A 17,102-nucleotide genomic window follows, 5' to 3' on the forward strand; every position below is an offset into this window, starting at 1 on the left:
TACTCTTCATACATCACTGACTGAAGGTTGTCAAAATCGCCTTGTTTGCAATTTGCTGGCCTGGGATACAAAATAAAACTGTAAATCAAATTGAAAATTCTAACAAATGATCTTCATTCCAGTCATCAATCACTGTTGTAGCTATTAAACAATTGAAGTATTTTAAAAAAGGGAATTGAGCTGATTAAAGCATCTGTCAGGACAATGCATGCAACTTTCAGCCGTGCTAGTTTACCTGATTTGAATATTGTCCTTGAATAGGCTGGAGAAGTCAGTGTATTGATTAGGTGACACAAAGTTGACCCTTTCTGATTAACTTCCACAAGTTCGGAAGCTTTTGAAGACCACTCATTGAGCATGCCCTAAGTAAGCAAAATGAAAAATTGCGTTTAAGTAGACCAATGTTGAATGAATGATGTAATTTCTGAATGTAAGAAGAACAAAAATGAATAGTAGAAAACAAAACTGTCCCATCGTACAGCACACAGAATGAGACCATTCAGCCCATCAAGCCTCAGTCAGGTCTGAGAAAGACCTATCTAAGCAATCGCACTCCTTGAGTCTCTCCCATAACCATGCAAATGTTTACCTTTATAAACATATAGAAATATATATTAACATATATAGAGACATGATTCTTATTTCAAAGTCACTCTTGTATTTGCTTCCAGTTACCATGTTATTTTCACAATGGTCACACACATTTGCAATGAAAGAAAAGCAAAAATGAATATGCTTAACTCTATATTGTCTGTTCTGCTTCACATTCACTAGTTCATCTCTAAGATGGCCAGAGCATCTTTTACAGGATAATAATGGAACATGCACAAGTCATGTCAACTGGCCTGAGACAGAATATCAAATTCAGCTCAACTACATTGCTGCCCCCACCCTCCCACGGCGATTCTTCCATGCTAGAAAATGCACTGGGCACAAACAATCAAATGTGAACACAGAAACTCCCTCAACTGCACCATTATATTTTTAAAAGTACAAGCAAGAATATCCAGTATACCCAATGATTCTGACCAGTTCCTAAAGAACTGCTAGAGTAAATTTTTCACCTAGGGCCTCTTGCACATTCTTGACTTGCATTATATAACTGGTGCTAGTTGTATCTTCAGTCATCTCGATCCAAGATCTAAACATCCTCACTCGATTTTCTCATTTAAGACCCTCTTAAAGCCTACGCCTTGGTCCAAGCTTTTGAGTCACTTGTTTTAATATTACCTTGAGTGGCTCAGTGTTAAATTGTGTTTGACATACTCCTGTGAAGTGTCTTGGACCCTTTTACTGCATTAAAATGTGCTATATCAGTACAAATTACTGCTGCTTTATTAATCAGATAAATACAAACTTACACAACTTTATGCAGCATGAAGTTAAAGTATTGAGTTTGCCGTTTCTAGGGATTTTTGCATTATTCCAATCTAAAGCATCAACTGGAGTTAAATGGAAGCTTGTTTCACAAAGTGTAATCTAGGACACAAGCACTTAAAATAATCATTTACCGAGCTGAACTATTACAAGAGTGAGCATAGAAAGATTAAATAAGTAGTTATTTACTGAACAACAGAGATACAATACATAAAGTATCTAGGGATAAGAGTTGTCCTCAGAGACTTTTGACTGCTTTCCTCGATTGATTAATAATTCATTGTGAAAGGAACAAAGCACACAGTATTCAGCAGCTGAGGATTTCTCACCTGAATACTGGATAAATGCTTCTGAAGAGCTTCTGTAGTTAGACTTGGGTCTACAATTGGAATCCTTGTGTTCATTCCCTCCGCCCACTTATTGAACGACATCAGCAGTGCTTTAAATTGATCTGTCTGAAGCTGGCAACAAAATAATTCTTCCTCTCTGCAAATCAAAAACAAAAGGAAAGTGAGTGAACAGAAAGAGAAAGTTGAAATAAGCCACAGCTTTTGGAACCATTGCGTTCTCACGTCCATTTGGACCGTAAGAAAAGAAGGTTGCAGTGTCCCTTGAACCAATGAAATCCTTGAGGCACAAAACCAGGAGCTGAAAATGTGTTGCTGGAAAAGCGCAGCAGGTCAGGCAGCATCCAAGGAGCAGGAGAATCGACGTTTCAGGCATGAGCCCTTCTTCCTGACCTGCTGCGCTTTTCCAGCAACGCATTTTCAACTCTGATCTCCAGCATCTGCAGTCCTCACTTTCTCCTCACAAAACCAGGAATCAGATAAATCTTTAAAGACTACACACAACAGTATTTCTGACTGGTTTAAACTAACAACATCCAACTAAAAAATTGCTCACTATGCAACACCTTTGAAAATTAGTCATAATTTTAGTTCAAACACAGCATCAATTCCTTGGAGATCCTCTTGCCTATCAGCTTGCCCACTAAGCCTTGAACAATAGCAATACCACGATCACTCATTATCCGTTAGCTGTTGATCCCAATGGGAGCATGGATGTGAATAGTGTGGTCAGGGAGGTGCAAACAGTGAAGGACTGGATATCAGCGTTCATGGATTGGACTTGCAGCCAAAGTGAGCAGACATTTGGGTGCAAATGAATTGGAGCTGTGTATACTAGGGTCAATACATGAACTGGAATGGAGGGTAACTGTACAAAAAATGAGTACTTAGTCATGTTCAGGGGGTGGGCATTAAGAGGAGATTCACTTTCTTTCATGAGACAGAGACATCGCTTACAAAACTAGCACTCATTGCCCATTCTGAACTGAGTGGCTTTCAATTTCCATTTTGGAGGACAGTTAAAAACTCAACCATGTTGTTATGGATCTGGAGTCACCTGTTGGTCAGACCTGGTAAGGATCCCAGACTTTCTTCCAAAAAAGGCAATAGTGAAACAGATGAGCTTTTAGGACAATCAATAAGAGTTTCATGGTCGCCATTCCTACGACATGTTTTTAGTTCCAGATTTATTGATTGGCTTTGAATTCCACAAGTTGACATGCTGAAATGTGGACCCATGTCTCCAAGGCACTAGCATGGACCACTGGGTTGTTCATCCATTGACATTTCCACCAAGTCACCTTTCCCCTTCTGATATACAGGAGCAGACTGAAAGGTATAAAGGTGCAGGATGTCGAGATTAAGCTCCAGTTCCATTCTTCACCATCCAGATTTCCAGAATACAACAATGCGTGTGTGATGGATACATTCAGGGACAAACACTTCCAGTCCAAGGTAGACACATGATTATTTCTACAGCTCTCAAACAGCCCTGACTGAACCCCAGATTTCCATGGAAGAAGATAAGCACCAGTGAGACAGAGAAATAAGAGAAGTAACATGTGTCAGAAATACTGAAAGGCATGTTAAAAGATTAGAACACAACTAGGAGAAAGAAGAAACATTTGGAAATGAATAAATTACAGAAAGGAAAAGAAAACTGAGAAAAGTAGAGAGTTGGAGACAATAAAAGAAAACGTGTGGAGGAGGAGTATAAACATAAAACAGAGGGACAGGAAGAGAGGGAGAGAATGGGGTGATAGGGAACACTGGAAAAGATCAAATCATTCCAACATAGAAATGTCCATTTTTCATGACGCAATGTTCTGAGCTCACGTTAGCTAATCTTTCCATTTTTATACATTTCATAAGCTTCTGATGTCTATTTTTACATTTCTCACTAGATTTCTCTTTCTTTTCCTTTTTTAAAAGTCTGTTTTTTAAAATGTTCCCATTGTTCTGGTTGTCATCGAACTTCATGGCATTGTAAACCTTTCCTTTCCATTTGCTACCAACCTTAACTTCCTCAGAAAGTCATGAATGGTTAATCCATCTTGTTGAGTCCTTCTCAGTGGAATATTTCTTTATTGAAAGTTAGAAAATATCTCCTTTAATATATTCACTGCTTTTCTGCTGTCTCCCTTATCCATCTACTTACCCACTCCACTTCATTTCCTTGTAATTGCCTTGATTAAAGTTTCAGAAACTAGTAATGGATCTTGCATTGATCTCCCCTATAACCGCAGCGAGACCTTTGTAGTTATTACAACGGTTAATAATGCTGCTAGCCTCAGTGTCAGAATTCAGTTTTGTAACAGCTTCAGCTACATATCATTTGTGAAGTCCAAGATTGCAGAAAGCAACTTCCCCTTAACCCACCAACAGCAATCTCATTTGAATGTCTGAGACCACTGCAACATTGGAATTGGAATGTAGTAGTCACAGAGCTTCCCATTAATTAATCACACTAAACATTGTGGAAAAATGGTATAAACCTTTCTTAATGCTTTCATTTAGTTGTGGTGGGTGACAGAGACTGGTGTCTATTGGTAAGACTACAACCTGCTCCATCAGTTAAATTAGGTTTTGATGGATTCAAATCATGTTAGTAAGAAGCCCATTTCCATATTTTTGCTCCGGTTTATATGTTCGGCCTTCCGTGCGCTAAGACTCTCAGGACATTTTGGCACAAATCGTAGTCAGCAAGATTGATGTAGAAACCTGCTTAAATTGTTTCTCATGTCACACTGACAAATTCTGTCCAATGTACAACATGTACAATAGAACAGAAACATTGACTTGAATATTTAAAATGGGAAAAGCATTGCACACAGTATAAGGAACAAGTTGAAATACTTGAGTAGTGGAACTAAGATATTGAGATAACAAAGATGAACATATAAAGACAAATTGGAAGGGGAGTGTGTCAGCGGAATGGCCAAAGATAGGGGCAGAAAGGGCAAGTGTGAGAATCAGAGTGTATGAGAAAATGTGAAACTGAACATAAATGAAAGGGATAGTCAGAGATAGAGGCAAGAAAATTCAGAAAGAAGAAGACGACAATGAAAGTGATAATGACACATATAGAGTGGAAGGGAGTCTCACGTAACAATGTCAGGATGAGGGGATAGCGTGAGACCACGTACTGAACATGTAGGACGGGAGAACCGAGAGAACAGGCACCCCAGGGTCCAAAATTAAACCAGATCCAAGGATCCAAGATCTAGCTTGTGGTGAACTCCAGCCTTTTCTGTTGTTTATGTTGGACTGAAGGGCCATAGAGGTTCGGCAAAAATAACAAGAAATGCAAAAAATGGCCACAGTCATGGGTAGAGTTTAGGAAGGGTAATGGGGCTGGTTACAGACTGTGTAAAATCCTTAAGAGGTTTAGATCTGAGGAGGAGAATTGTAAATCAGAGCTGTTGGGAGATTGGAAGATATGTCGGGCAGGGAGTGAGGCCAGGGATTATAAATACTGATAGATATTGTGAGATTTTTTTCAGAACTCAGTAGTTACAACTGGGTTTCTGCAGATTTGTTCTTCGATCAGACACATTCAACAGATTACATTTGTGAAAATAAAATACCAGCATCATTCACTGACTCATTGACAATGAGAAAAAAAAAGTCATGGTGGAAATGTAGATAAACTGTCAACTCCAAGAAGTAAATGTTTGCTGCTCACCTTTTCTTGGTAGCCTCTCCCAGTTCTTGAAAATGCTTTGACAGAGCATTGACACTGTTGAGGATCCGTGTCCGTTCTTTATCTGTAGCGCATCCCCCCAGCTCTTCAGCCAACTGATTTAATGTGTTGAGATCTTTACTCTGGTCCAATAGTTCAGCCTTCATTTCCTGAAACAAAGGGGCCACAATTATAATTAATACTAGTGTCAAATAAACAGCATAACTCAGCTAAATCACTAAACAGTCACCACAATATCAGCAGTCTTGGCATTGACCCGAACTGCTGGTTATAAACTGATGGATAAAAATAGCAAGGTAAGTTAGGTAACCAACAGTTTTTTTTAAAAGAAAAAGACACAGACAGAGGTCCACATTTTGCTCGTGCCTCACTTAACTGTAATCTAGTCGCAATCACAGAATCCGCGCAGTGTGGAAGCAGACAATTCAGTCCATCAAACCCACACCGACCCTCTGAAGAACAGCCCACTCAGACTCACCCCTTACCCTATAACCTCGCACTTTCCAATGGCTAATCCATCTGGCCTGCACTTACTGGACACTATGGGCCATTTTCCATACCTAAACCACCTAACCTGCATATCACTGGACTGTGGGAGGAAACCAGAGCACCTGAAGGAAACTCATTCAGACACAGAGAGAATGTGCAAACTTCACACAGTCAGCCAAGGCTGGGATTGAACTGGCTGTGAGGCAGCGGTGCTTACCACTGAGCCACCGTGCCGTCCAGTCAGAATCTCATCACATACCACATTTCAGAAAGATTTTGAACAACTAAATGGGATTGCTCAGAAATACAACTCTGCCTGAAGTCAATAAATTTGCTAAGTACAGGCTATGTACATGCTGAACTGCATGAAATGGTCAGCATGATTCATATGTTATAAGCAATTCACTTCTGTGGTAGCAGAAAACAGATGACCTTTGTCTGACTAAAGTAACAGTCCGGGTGTAAGTGTGGATAGTGAGTGGATATAAGTAATCGATATCAGTGGAAAGAAAATTATTTTAGAAAAAAAAGGTAGTTTATTTTTATATAGGCCTTTGGTGCAGAAAAATCATTTGAAATGCCTCATGAAAGTGTGGCAAATAAGGTGGACACTTTACCAAAGCTCAGTCCTTTAAGAGCTTAGTCCAATCGATCAATCTAAGAGATTGAACTTGAAGGAGAAGAGAAAGGAATGAAGGAGTTCTGGCAGACAACTCAACAGTCTGGAGCCTTGGTGGTTGACCCTTCTGACACATAGGTTGGGCAAAAAGAACAAAGGATGTAGAAAGGCCAAAGTTATCAGTATGGAGTTTAATGAGGGTAATGGGGCTAGTTATAGATTGTGTAAAGTCCTGAAGGGGTTTAGACTTGAGTAGGAAAATTGTAAATCAGAGCTATTGGGAGATTGGAAGATATGTAGATTGGGGTGGAGGAGTGCAGGATCAGAGGCTGAGCAGAGAATACTGAATGAGCTGAAGAAGTAATTGCCAGGGGAGACTATTAATATGGGGAAGAAGGTGCTCTCAACTACAGGACACCATTTGTATGGGTGTGATCGGGGTAACGGGGAAATCATTGATATGGGTGATTATAGCAGGAACAAAGATAGAGATTTGGGTTTTAGCAGCAATAGTTTAGGCAATGGCAAATGCTGACAAAAGCTAGTGGAGATGAGAATTGTTATAGCAAACAGACATGCATAGAAATATAATGGCATATGTAGAAATAATGGGGATTTTAAAGTTAATTTGTTACTGGTTTTTGTTAAAAATATTTCCTGAAGTAGCTGTAGAAGAAAATGGGGTTAGCAAAGGTTTTTTTGTGTTGTAACACAATGAAGTAGTCTGAATAGTAATCATCATTTCTGTGAAACTTGGTTACAGATTAATCTGGTTCATGAGATATGCTAATGACCACTACAAGCATGTTGGGTAACAAAAGGAAAATGAACTTTGCTCAAGCTGGGAAATATGGACACAGGAGGTGGTATTTAGAGGAGGTGATGGGATCAAATTACCAACTGGAGAGCCAGTGAGAACCCTCCACTGCCTCTTTTCAGGAAGACCTGAAGAACTAAGTGACAATCAGACACTGGGCAGCAGTGGGGCCTGACCCAGGATTAAGAAACCCAGAGAACAGAAATCTCACCCTCTGCCAGCCAGAGGTCATAGAGACTTAGGAACAGGAATAGGGCATTCAGACATTTGATCCTGCTTTGCCATTTAATAAGATCATGGCTGATCTGTGGCCTAACTCCATATGCCTGCCTTGGGCCTCTATCCCTTGATAAACTCTTGCTTGATATAATTTTTTTTAATCTCAGATTTAAATTTAACAATTGAAACAGCATTGACTCCCATTTGAGGAAGAGAGTTCCAAACCTCCACTACTCTTTGTGGGTAGAAGTGCTTTCTAATATTGCTCTGAATGGTCTGGCCCTAATTTTTAGACTATATCCCTGGTTCTAGAGACTCTTTAACATTTAGAAATTGTTCACCTTTATCTACCCTGTCTATTCCCTATTAATACTTGAAGATCTCAATTACATCACCCCTTAACCTTCTAAAATCTAAAGAATAAGACTCTAATTCGTGTAATCTCTCCTCACAATTTAAACTCTGAAATCTAAGCATCATCCTTATAAACCTGCGTTGAATCTCTCCAGAGTCAAAACATCCTTTCTAAAGTGCAATGCCCAGATCTGCATACAGTACTGTAATTGGAGTCTACCTAGGGTTTTGTTTAATTGCCGCATAATGTCTCTGTCCTTATACTCCAGCCCTTTCTATATGAAGGTCAGCATTCCTTTAGTTTTCTTAACGATTTTCTGCACCTGCTTGTGGCATTTGAAAGAACTGTGTATTTGAATGCCCAAATCTCATTGGACGATCCACTGTATTTAACTTTGTCCTAAAAATGCTGATCTATTCTTTACCACCTGAAATGGATAACCTCACACTTGCTTATATTAAAATTTATCTGCCACAGTTTTGCTTATTTACCTAATCTATCAATATCCTGTTATTATTATATGCTGTTGTCAATACCATCTACAATGCTGTCCAATTTTGCATCATCAGCAAATTTGGATATTTGGCTTTTTCCACGATTGCCAAAATTGTTAATGAATACCGTGAATAATTGAGGCCCCATCCCTGTATAAATCTCTGCCTTAGAAAATGATGGATTTTACTGAATGGCAAAGCTGACTTGTAGAATGGCTTATGTCTGCTCTTAATTGGAATGTCGACTCCATCTCACCAATAACTAGGATTGCCTTCAGCATTTGTAAAATCTGCTGGGACATGTTGTAGACACAGGCTAAAGCTTTGAACAGCCATCCAGCACACGTCAAAAGATATTAACTTGTTGAAGTGGGTGTGTGATCAGTTATTCCCATGGATACAAATTCAAAAAATCCAGAACATTCCACTGGTGCAATTAGCACAGAATCTGATACTCAATCTCCCTTACTCTACCACTGGCAGCCATGTTTTCAGCTGTCATGACACTAAGCTTCCTAATCCTCTCTGCCTCTCTTTCCTCCTTTGACACGTTCCTTCAAATTCAAGCCTACGACTCTGTATGTGGCTCAGTGCTGAACCTCTTTTGATGACGATAAATCTTCTGTGAAGCATCTTGGAATGTTTTATTCTTTTAAAATGCTACGTAAATACAAGGTATAAATAATCATAAAAATAAATAAACATAAATGTTAATAAACATGCAAAGTTTTCCCTCCCCCATCTTTACTCTCCTCTCCAGTGAGTGCTTGCTCATTGTGTTAATGGAGTGTGACAAAAGTTAGATTCTAATATCTCCTTTAGTGGCTAGTAACTGTGTGCTTTCTTAAGCAGACACAGAAAAGTCACTGTTTTCAGCCTCGGCTCAGTGGGTTGTTCTATCACCTTTGTTTCAGAAAGTTATGGGTTCAAGTCCCACTCCAGACAGTTCCAAAGATTATCATGTTTGCCTCAAGACATCAACTCTGTTCCTCATTGCACAAACACGATGGACTTTTCCAGAAGTTTCTGTATTTATCCCACACTAGAGACTTAAACCAATAATCTATGCTGACATTCCAGTGCAGTACAGAGGGAGCAGTGTGTGGTCAGAGATGCTGTCTTTCTGATCCAAGAAATCCATTGGCACTAATTAACCAACACCAAAAAAATCTATTTGGTGTTCTGAATAAAATTAACACCTCAAACCACACGACTAAGAGATTATTTGGCAGTCATCAGAGTGTTGGTTTTAGCTGCCATGACTCTGTAAACACACTTCAAAATTGCTTCATTTGCTTTGGGACATCCTGAAGTTAACAAAAGCAGCGTAGAAATGCAGGTTCACTCTTGCTTTCACTTTAATCTTCTGGAAAACAGCAAAAAGCAACCCCGTCCTTTTTGGTCATCATAAGGACAGAACTTCTTCAGTGTTCACTCCACCCCTTTTGAGGATAATAAAAGAAAAGGACTGTTGGATTCTAAATGTCATATAACTGTCAGTTTCTAAATTTTTCCTGCCCATTACACCTTTTCTTCTTAGCCCCAGCTTTACAAACTCACTCAAGCTGTTAAGGAACTCTAGCTTGGAAATGGAACCCCTTTTCCAGCAGGAGCTGTGTTTTAGATGGATTTACAACCATGGATTAAAGCAAAATTCTTAAGCTGCTTTGCACTAAGTTAGAAATGTTACTAGAACCTTCGATAGTAGAAACAAATAGTTTGAACCAAGGATGAAGTGACCCAAACACTTGGTCGTTCTGAGTATTCCAAATTTGCACTGTCCCATTACTGAAGTGGAAGTCCCCACAAAGAACCATTTTAAATCATTGGTTAGGCCTCAGCTGAACACAGTTTGGCAGGTTGCCAAGGATTGGTCAATGTGCTAGAATGGGACTAGGAATCAGGGGCTTTATGTATGTGGGACACTAGAGAAACTGGGATTATTTTCTTAGAGCAGAAGGTAGAGAGGAGATTTGACCGAGGTATTGAAGAGGATGAATGGTTCTGGTACAGTAAATAATGACAGACTGTTTTGATAGTGGAAGGATCAGAAAACAAAGGACATAAATTTAAGGAATATGAAAGAGAAATGAAAAAAGAGATAGCTCATTGTGTTAATGTAGTGTGACAAAAGCTAGATTCTAATATCTCCTTTAATGGCTGGTAACTTTTTGTTTTCTTAAGTAGATACAAAAAATTCACTGTTTTCAGCCTTGGCTCAGTGGGTTATTCTCTCACCTTAATTTCAGAAAGTTATGGGTTCAAGTCCCACTCCAGACAGTTCCAAAGATTATCATGTTTGCCTCAAGACACCAACTCTGTTTCTGGTTAATAAGATTTGAAATGCACTAATAAAATGAAAATTTAAAGAGGTGTAATACAATTAAAAATGGTGATTGGTGTAATTAATCCATGTTGTTGTCTGTGCTCCAATTGCATCTCCCTCCATATTTCCTCATTTAACTTCTAATAGCATGACACTCCATTCCTTCTCCCTCATATGATTGTCAAGTTTCTCTTAAAATGCATTTCCAATATTCACTTCAACTATCCACCGTGGTAGCAAGTCCTATAATCTCACCTCTCAGGGTGAAGATGTTCCTTCTGAAGTCCCTTTTTGATTTTCTGGGGAGTATACTATATTGATGGCCTCTATTCTTACTTTGTACCATGAAGGAAGACAATCTTTTTTGGTTAATTCAACTTTAAAGACCTCAAACAGATTGTCCTCAGACTTCTCTTTTCAGGAGAAAGAGATCCAGCCTGTTCATTCACTTCTAATGGGTGCCTCTAAATCTTTTTATATGATCATCAGAATTGCACACAGTATTCTAGTTGTTGTCTGATTAAGGTTTAATACAAGTTTAGCACAACAATGTTATTGTAAAAGTATGTCCCTCTAGGATTAAAGCCTACTGCTTTGTTTGCTTCTTTTAAAAAATGACAAGCTGTGTTGCCACTTTAGAATTTGAATACACTGACTCTCAGGTCCCTTTCCTCTGACAACCCATTTAGATTCTTAGCTTTTCCTAAGTTTTGTTGCCAAAACTTAATACCTCACATTTATCAGAGTTGAAATTCATTTGCCAATTAATGTATTTTGCCATTTGTTGCAGACCTTCTCATATTAGCAATTCTCCCCAGTTTGGAGTCAGCCACAAATTTAGAAATTGCATTCTTGGTTCCAAATTCTAAATCATTAAGCAACAAATTGTGAACAGTTGTTCTTGCACTGATCTTTGCAGAACACCCTTTTCCAACTACTACTACTGTGAATAACTACCCCTTATTCCCGCCTTCTGCTTTTTGTCTTACAACCAGCTAGCTACCTAAACTGCTTTTATTGTCTAGATTCAATCTCTGACCTAATTCATTAGTCCATTACAAAGCTTCCATTAAAGGCCTTTTGAAATCTAGACAATTGTATTTACTATATTAACCATGTATATTTTAGTAAATTTAGTAAGGCTGGTTAAAAAAGACTTTACTGATTTGAAATCCATTTTGCGTATTTATTGTTCTCTTTTTAGTTTCTAGGTGTTCTAGACTCTTTTTACTAGGGATTCCATTATTTTTCCAATGCTAAGCTGACTGATTCTACAGTTCCACGGACATGTTCTAACTCACTTCTAAAATTGAGGTATCAGGTGGTGGAGACATGTTCAATCCTAATTTTTAAAAAGGGAGTGGATAAATAATTGAAAGGAAAGAGTTGCAGGGCGATGGGAGGAAGAGCAAGGAAAAGGAGCTAATTAGACATCTCTAAAACCTACGCAGGCACAACAGTCAAATGGTTTCCTTCTGTGTTGTAGGATTCTATGAATGAACAAAGCTGTCACATTCACTGAAAAGTGAAAGCTTGATTGCGTGGTTTGTGCAAATCTTAAAGCCAAGACTTGGTATGAACTTGGCCAAGCCAAGCAGTAACAATGCTGTTGAGATCACTTCATTATTTTTCATTTGTCAGGTCAGTGTATTTTCAATTGAGTGATCAGCATGAAACAAATAGCGATGGCATTAGGCCATCACAGTGGGTTAAGAAAGGACATCAACAGTGGTGCTGCAAGGCAGTAAAAAGGCTAGGCACTATACCATGTGGATATCCCAATGTAGACAACAAACTTTAGTGATTTCTTTCAATAGGCTGGGTGTTGCTAATCTCTGCATACTATTGTGAAACTCAAGATTAATTTCCTGGGCATACTTTGAGATTAAATACAGGGAGTGCTAAAGATAAAATCACAGTTTTGCTGAAGCATGTTTCTTTTTAGGAGATAGTGGTGGACTTATTGATTAGGTGGTGCAATGGAACTTTGGAGATAGTGCTGAAACCTTCAGTGATCCATTCAACTAGAATCAATAGTCCTCCCCTTAGGAAGGAGGATAATCAACAAGTTTGTCATTTAGAGTCATAGAGACATAGAGTCATAGAGATGTACAGCACAGACATTGTTGGAGTTAGAGTTGAGAGCAGAAGTTGAATTCCTGAATGGAACAAATAGAGCATATTAGCCGGGTGTGTGCATGTCGTGCCTGCGTGTTTTGACTGTGCGTGTGCTGAGAGCATGTGTACGGGTTTGTCAGGGTGATTGTGTGAGGGAGAAAGGAAGAGGTCATATTTTGCAGATCACAATCAAGGAACCCCAAATAAATTGTTGTTGCCTAGTGAATGTTCCAGTGGCTTAAACATTTGACTCAGAATAATGTGATTTATAAGCTGATTGATGAAGGCTCTTACTTGTACACCAGTTCAAAAGGCCAGGAACAAACCAACCAAATACATTTACAGTAACAAATCTTTGGGTTTATTTTCAAATTCCACCCCTCCCCCTATTCTTTACTGCTGATATTGTTGTCAGGAACAGCAACTGATGAAATCATCTGTTGTGCTGAATTGAAGGCAAGACTGACTTAAATCATCATTAGAGACAATGTTGTACAATCAATGATTCAGCAATAACTTTTTATATTCATTCAACTCATTTGCAATGTCTTGCTTAGAAATCCTTTCAAGTCACCCTCCAAATGGGAAATTCTACCCTATAATCTTTAAAACAAACCCAAATGTTGAAGCTCATCTTTTAAGCATTAAATAATTTGTCATAATTTTGTTGTCCGGTAGCATAGAATTCAAAGATTGCTGAAAAGCTTATTTGAAATTTTCTTGAAAATTTTCATCTTACACTTATCAGGACATTCACAAGAATTCAGTTTTCTACTGTCCGAGAAAAAGAGTGGTCACTGGATGGAAAGTGTACTTTGATGAAGGAGCAGCGATCCGAAAGCTAATGCTTCCAATTAAACCTGTTGGACTATAACCTGGTGTTGTGTGATTTTTAACTTTGATTAGTACAGGCATTGCTATGGTGAGTGTACCAGTTAATTGCCAAACTTTATTAAATTTAAACCAAACAGGTTGACTTTATTATGATGCAATGTATGGCGGCCATATGTCCCAAACACCAGAAACTTGTACTAAACTGCATGTTACTTTGAATTTTCACACCGGGCAATGTACTGATTGTACTCAACCAGTCCATGTCATCAACACCCAAAATATTTTGAGGAATGTTAGATGTTATTTTGTGATTGGACAACATCTGCTAAATAATTTTGAGTTTACTAAAAATTAAATTGATTATGTTTATGCTTAAAATTTTCAGTTGAATTCACCATACAGCACACTTCTGTATAATGAAAGCTACATTATTAATACACAGATGTCTGGATTACTCGCCTATGACATTACCGCTACACCACTTTGTTCCCCATCTCATCCCAGTTCAGGCTGCATTAAAGACTGCTGATCCATGTTATATCAGGAGCAAATGGACAAATTACTGGATGAAAAGACCAAGATCTATCCGGCTCTTTCTGGAACTGGCATGATACAATCACAATGGAATTGGTGATGAACCATACCAAACCAAAACCTACCAATGAGTCCACAGCCATCTCAAACTTGATGGTTTTGCCTTAATAAACAGTTTTTAAGTTACTGCTAAAAAAAAAATTCAGGGAGATAGTTTTTAAGTTAATTTCTAAATAGGTAAATGTTAATGGAAAATAGATCAGTTCCTTGGAATTGCCAGCTGATCAGCAGCCTCACACACCTCAACCTTACACAAGTGACAAACAGGGAAATACAGGACTTTGTTATTTGATTATTATTTTATACAGACCATATTAAGAAGGACATCATTTTTTTATCCCAGCAAAATAAGTTTTTATAATGTGATTCTTTTATCGTGAAGAAAAAATGTAATGTGTGAGTACATCTAAAAATGAAGTGTCAGCCTATTATGGTCATGGAAATCCCACAGCTGTACAAAGTGAGTTTCCTGTCTCCACGTGCATGACCGAACATTTGATTACCTGCATATACTGTGAGAGTTCAGCAACATCTCTTCCTGGTCCATCAGATTCAGGGAGAGACAGAGATTTCTTGGTTACAAACTGCTCGATTTTTTGGTAAGTCTTCTCAAAAAGTTCCACTTTGGCTCTGAGTTTTTCCAGTTTGGCTGTTCTTTCCTTGTGGCGGCCACTGGCTGAAGAAAACCGCTTGGCAAGTTCGTCCACCTTTGCTTGCAATGCAGAGGCAGTGGTTGGATCCGCTGTCGCTATGAACTTGTTGGCTTTCTCTTTAATGGCGCTAATACTGCTTTGGCGACTGGCAATGTTCTGTTCCAGCACCTACAGAAAAATAGGACAAGTGTTCAACTCTATGAATGAGCAAAAATTTTAAGCACTTACAAATCATAGCAAATGCTTACAATTGTGTCCTGTTAATCCACTCAGCAGCAACAAAATGCTGCTCCAGACACAAGGAACATGAGCATTAATGTAGAGATAGAGGTTATTGTCTTATACTTGCATTACATGATCACAGATGTTGGAAAGTGAGGTCCCCTTTAAAGTTGTGTTCTCTTAGTCTTCCATATTAAATACTTACCTGTGCAGCACAATGCCTCATTTAGTATTGTGTGATAGCAGTAACTAGCTTTCCACAAACTTAAATAAAAGATTCACTGGGTGCCACGTATCATGAATATTGTCTTTGGGAAAAGATTTTGTTTTTAGAAGGAATGGAAACAAACCTTCAAATGAAGATGGGCAAGGGGACAACAATCATCCTGGCATCACAATCAGCTGCCCAATGGCTGAGAAGGTTTAGACACATGTTTGCCGCATAGATAGACAATCCCCAAAATAAGACACATCACTAGGTAAATGTGGGGGAAAGAGAGAGAGAGATGGAAGAGAGATAGAGAGGGAGGGAGATGGGGGAGCAAGGGAGATGGGGGTGGGGCAAAGGAGAAAGAGAGAAAGGAGAGAAAGAGAGAGAGAGAGAGATGGAGGGGAGATAGACAGTGCTAGTTGGTAATGAATCCCAAGGAAAGGAATTCATGGAATGTCTATGAGGTGATTTGTTTTGGAGCAACTTGTGGCTGAGCCCACTCTGGAACAGGTTATTCTAGATTTGGTGGTATGTAATGAAGTAGACTTGATTAAGGAGCTTAAGGTGAAGGAATTCTTAGGGGGGGATAATAATATAAAATAACTCATATTGCAGTTTGAGACAGAGAACCAGAATCAGATATAATTACAGTTGAGTAAAGGTAACTACAAAGACATGAGGGAGAAGCTGGCCAGAGTTGATTGGAAGGGAAGACAGTGAAGCAACAATGGCAGGAATTTCTGGAGAGTAATTCAGAAGGCACAGCTGAAATTCATCCCAGGCAACAAAAAATATACTAAATGGAGGACAAGATAACCATAGCTAACAAGGTGATGAAGATGTGTGGAAGCCAGAGGATTTGGAAGCCTATCAAAACCTCCAGAGGAGAACTAAAAAAAACCAACAAGGGAGGAGAAATATGTGGACAAACTAACTAGGAATATAAAAGAAGATGGCAAGGAGTTCTTTCAATATATTAAAGGTAAGAGAAAGGCAAGAGTGGACATTGGACCTCTGGAAAATGAGGCTGGAGAAGTAGCAATGGCATAGAAAGAAACAATGGAGGAACTGAACAGGAACTCTCCATCAGCTTTCATGTGGCAGACACCAGCAAAGTACCAGAACTTCAATACAGTCAGGGAGCAGAGGTGAGTGCAGTGGTCATCACTAAGGAGAAGGTACTGGGGAAGCTGAAATGTCTGAAGGTGGATAAATCACCCAGACAGGATGGACTAGACCCCAGAGTTTTCGAGGTGATAGCTGAGGAGATTCAGAGGCATTGGTGGTGATTTTTCAGGGATTTCTGGAGTTGAGGAAGGTCTCAGAGGACTGGAAGATTTGCTAATGTAACTCTTCTATTTAAGAAGGGAAGGAGGCAAAAGATAGGAAATTGTAGGCCATTTAGCTTGACCTTGGTTATTGGTAAGAGTTTAGAATCCATTATTAAAGATAAGATTGAGGAGTACTTAGAAGTTCATGGTAAAATAGGGCTGATTCAGAATGGCTTGGTCAAGGGGAAGCCTTGCCTGACAAATCTGTTAGAATTCTTGGAATAAGTTAAGAGACTAACTAGACAAAGGACAGCCTGTGGACATGATCTATTTGGATTTCCAGAAAACCTTTGTCAAGGTGCTAAATAAGAGAAGAGCCCATGGTGTTAGGGGCAAGGTACTGGCATGGATAAATGATTGGCCGACTGGCAGAAGGCAGAGAATGGGGATAAA

General features: G+C 39.0%; 1 protein-coding gene across 6 annotated transcripts in view; it reads right to left on the reverse strand.

Annotated features, from left to right (window-relative positions):
• dst (dystonin) overlaps positions 1-17,102 on the reverse strand; it is a 642,458-nt gene that overhangs the window by 201,746 nt on the left and 423,610 nt on the right. For all 6 annotated transcript variants that reach the window (XM_043681258.1, XM_043681269.1, XM_043681284.1 and 3 more), the window contains 4 exons: positions 14,796-15,113; positions 5,410-5,576; positions 1,707-1,863; positions 236-362 (listed from right to left, as the gene is read on the reverse strand). In XM_043681258.1, the coding sequence (XP_043537193.1) occupies positions 236-362; positions 1,707-1,863; positions 5,410-5,576; positions 14,796-15,113 (769 nt within the window). The remainder of the gene's footprint in view (positions 1-235; positions 363-1,706; positions 1,864-5,409; positions 5,577-14,795; positions 15,114-17,102) is intronic.

Source organism: Chiloscyllium plagiosum, chromosome 3 (genome assembly GCF_004010195.1).
Source record: "Chiloscyllium plagiosum isolate BGI_BamShark_2017 chromosome 3, ASM401019v2, whole genome shotgun sequence".
NCBI lineage: Eukaryota > Metazoa > Chordata > Chondrichthyes > Orectolobiformes > Hemiscylliidae > Chiloscyllium > Chiloscyllium plagiosum.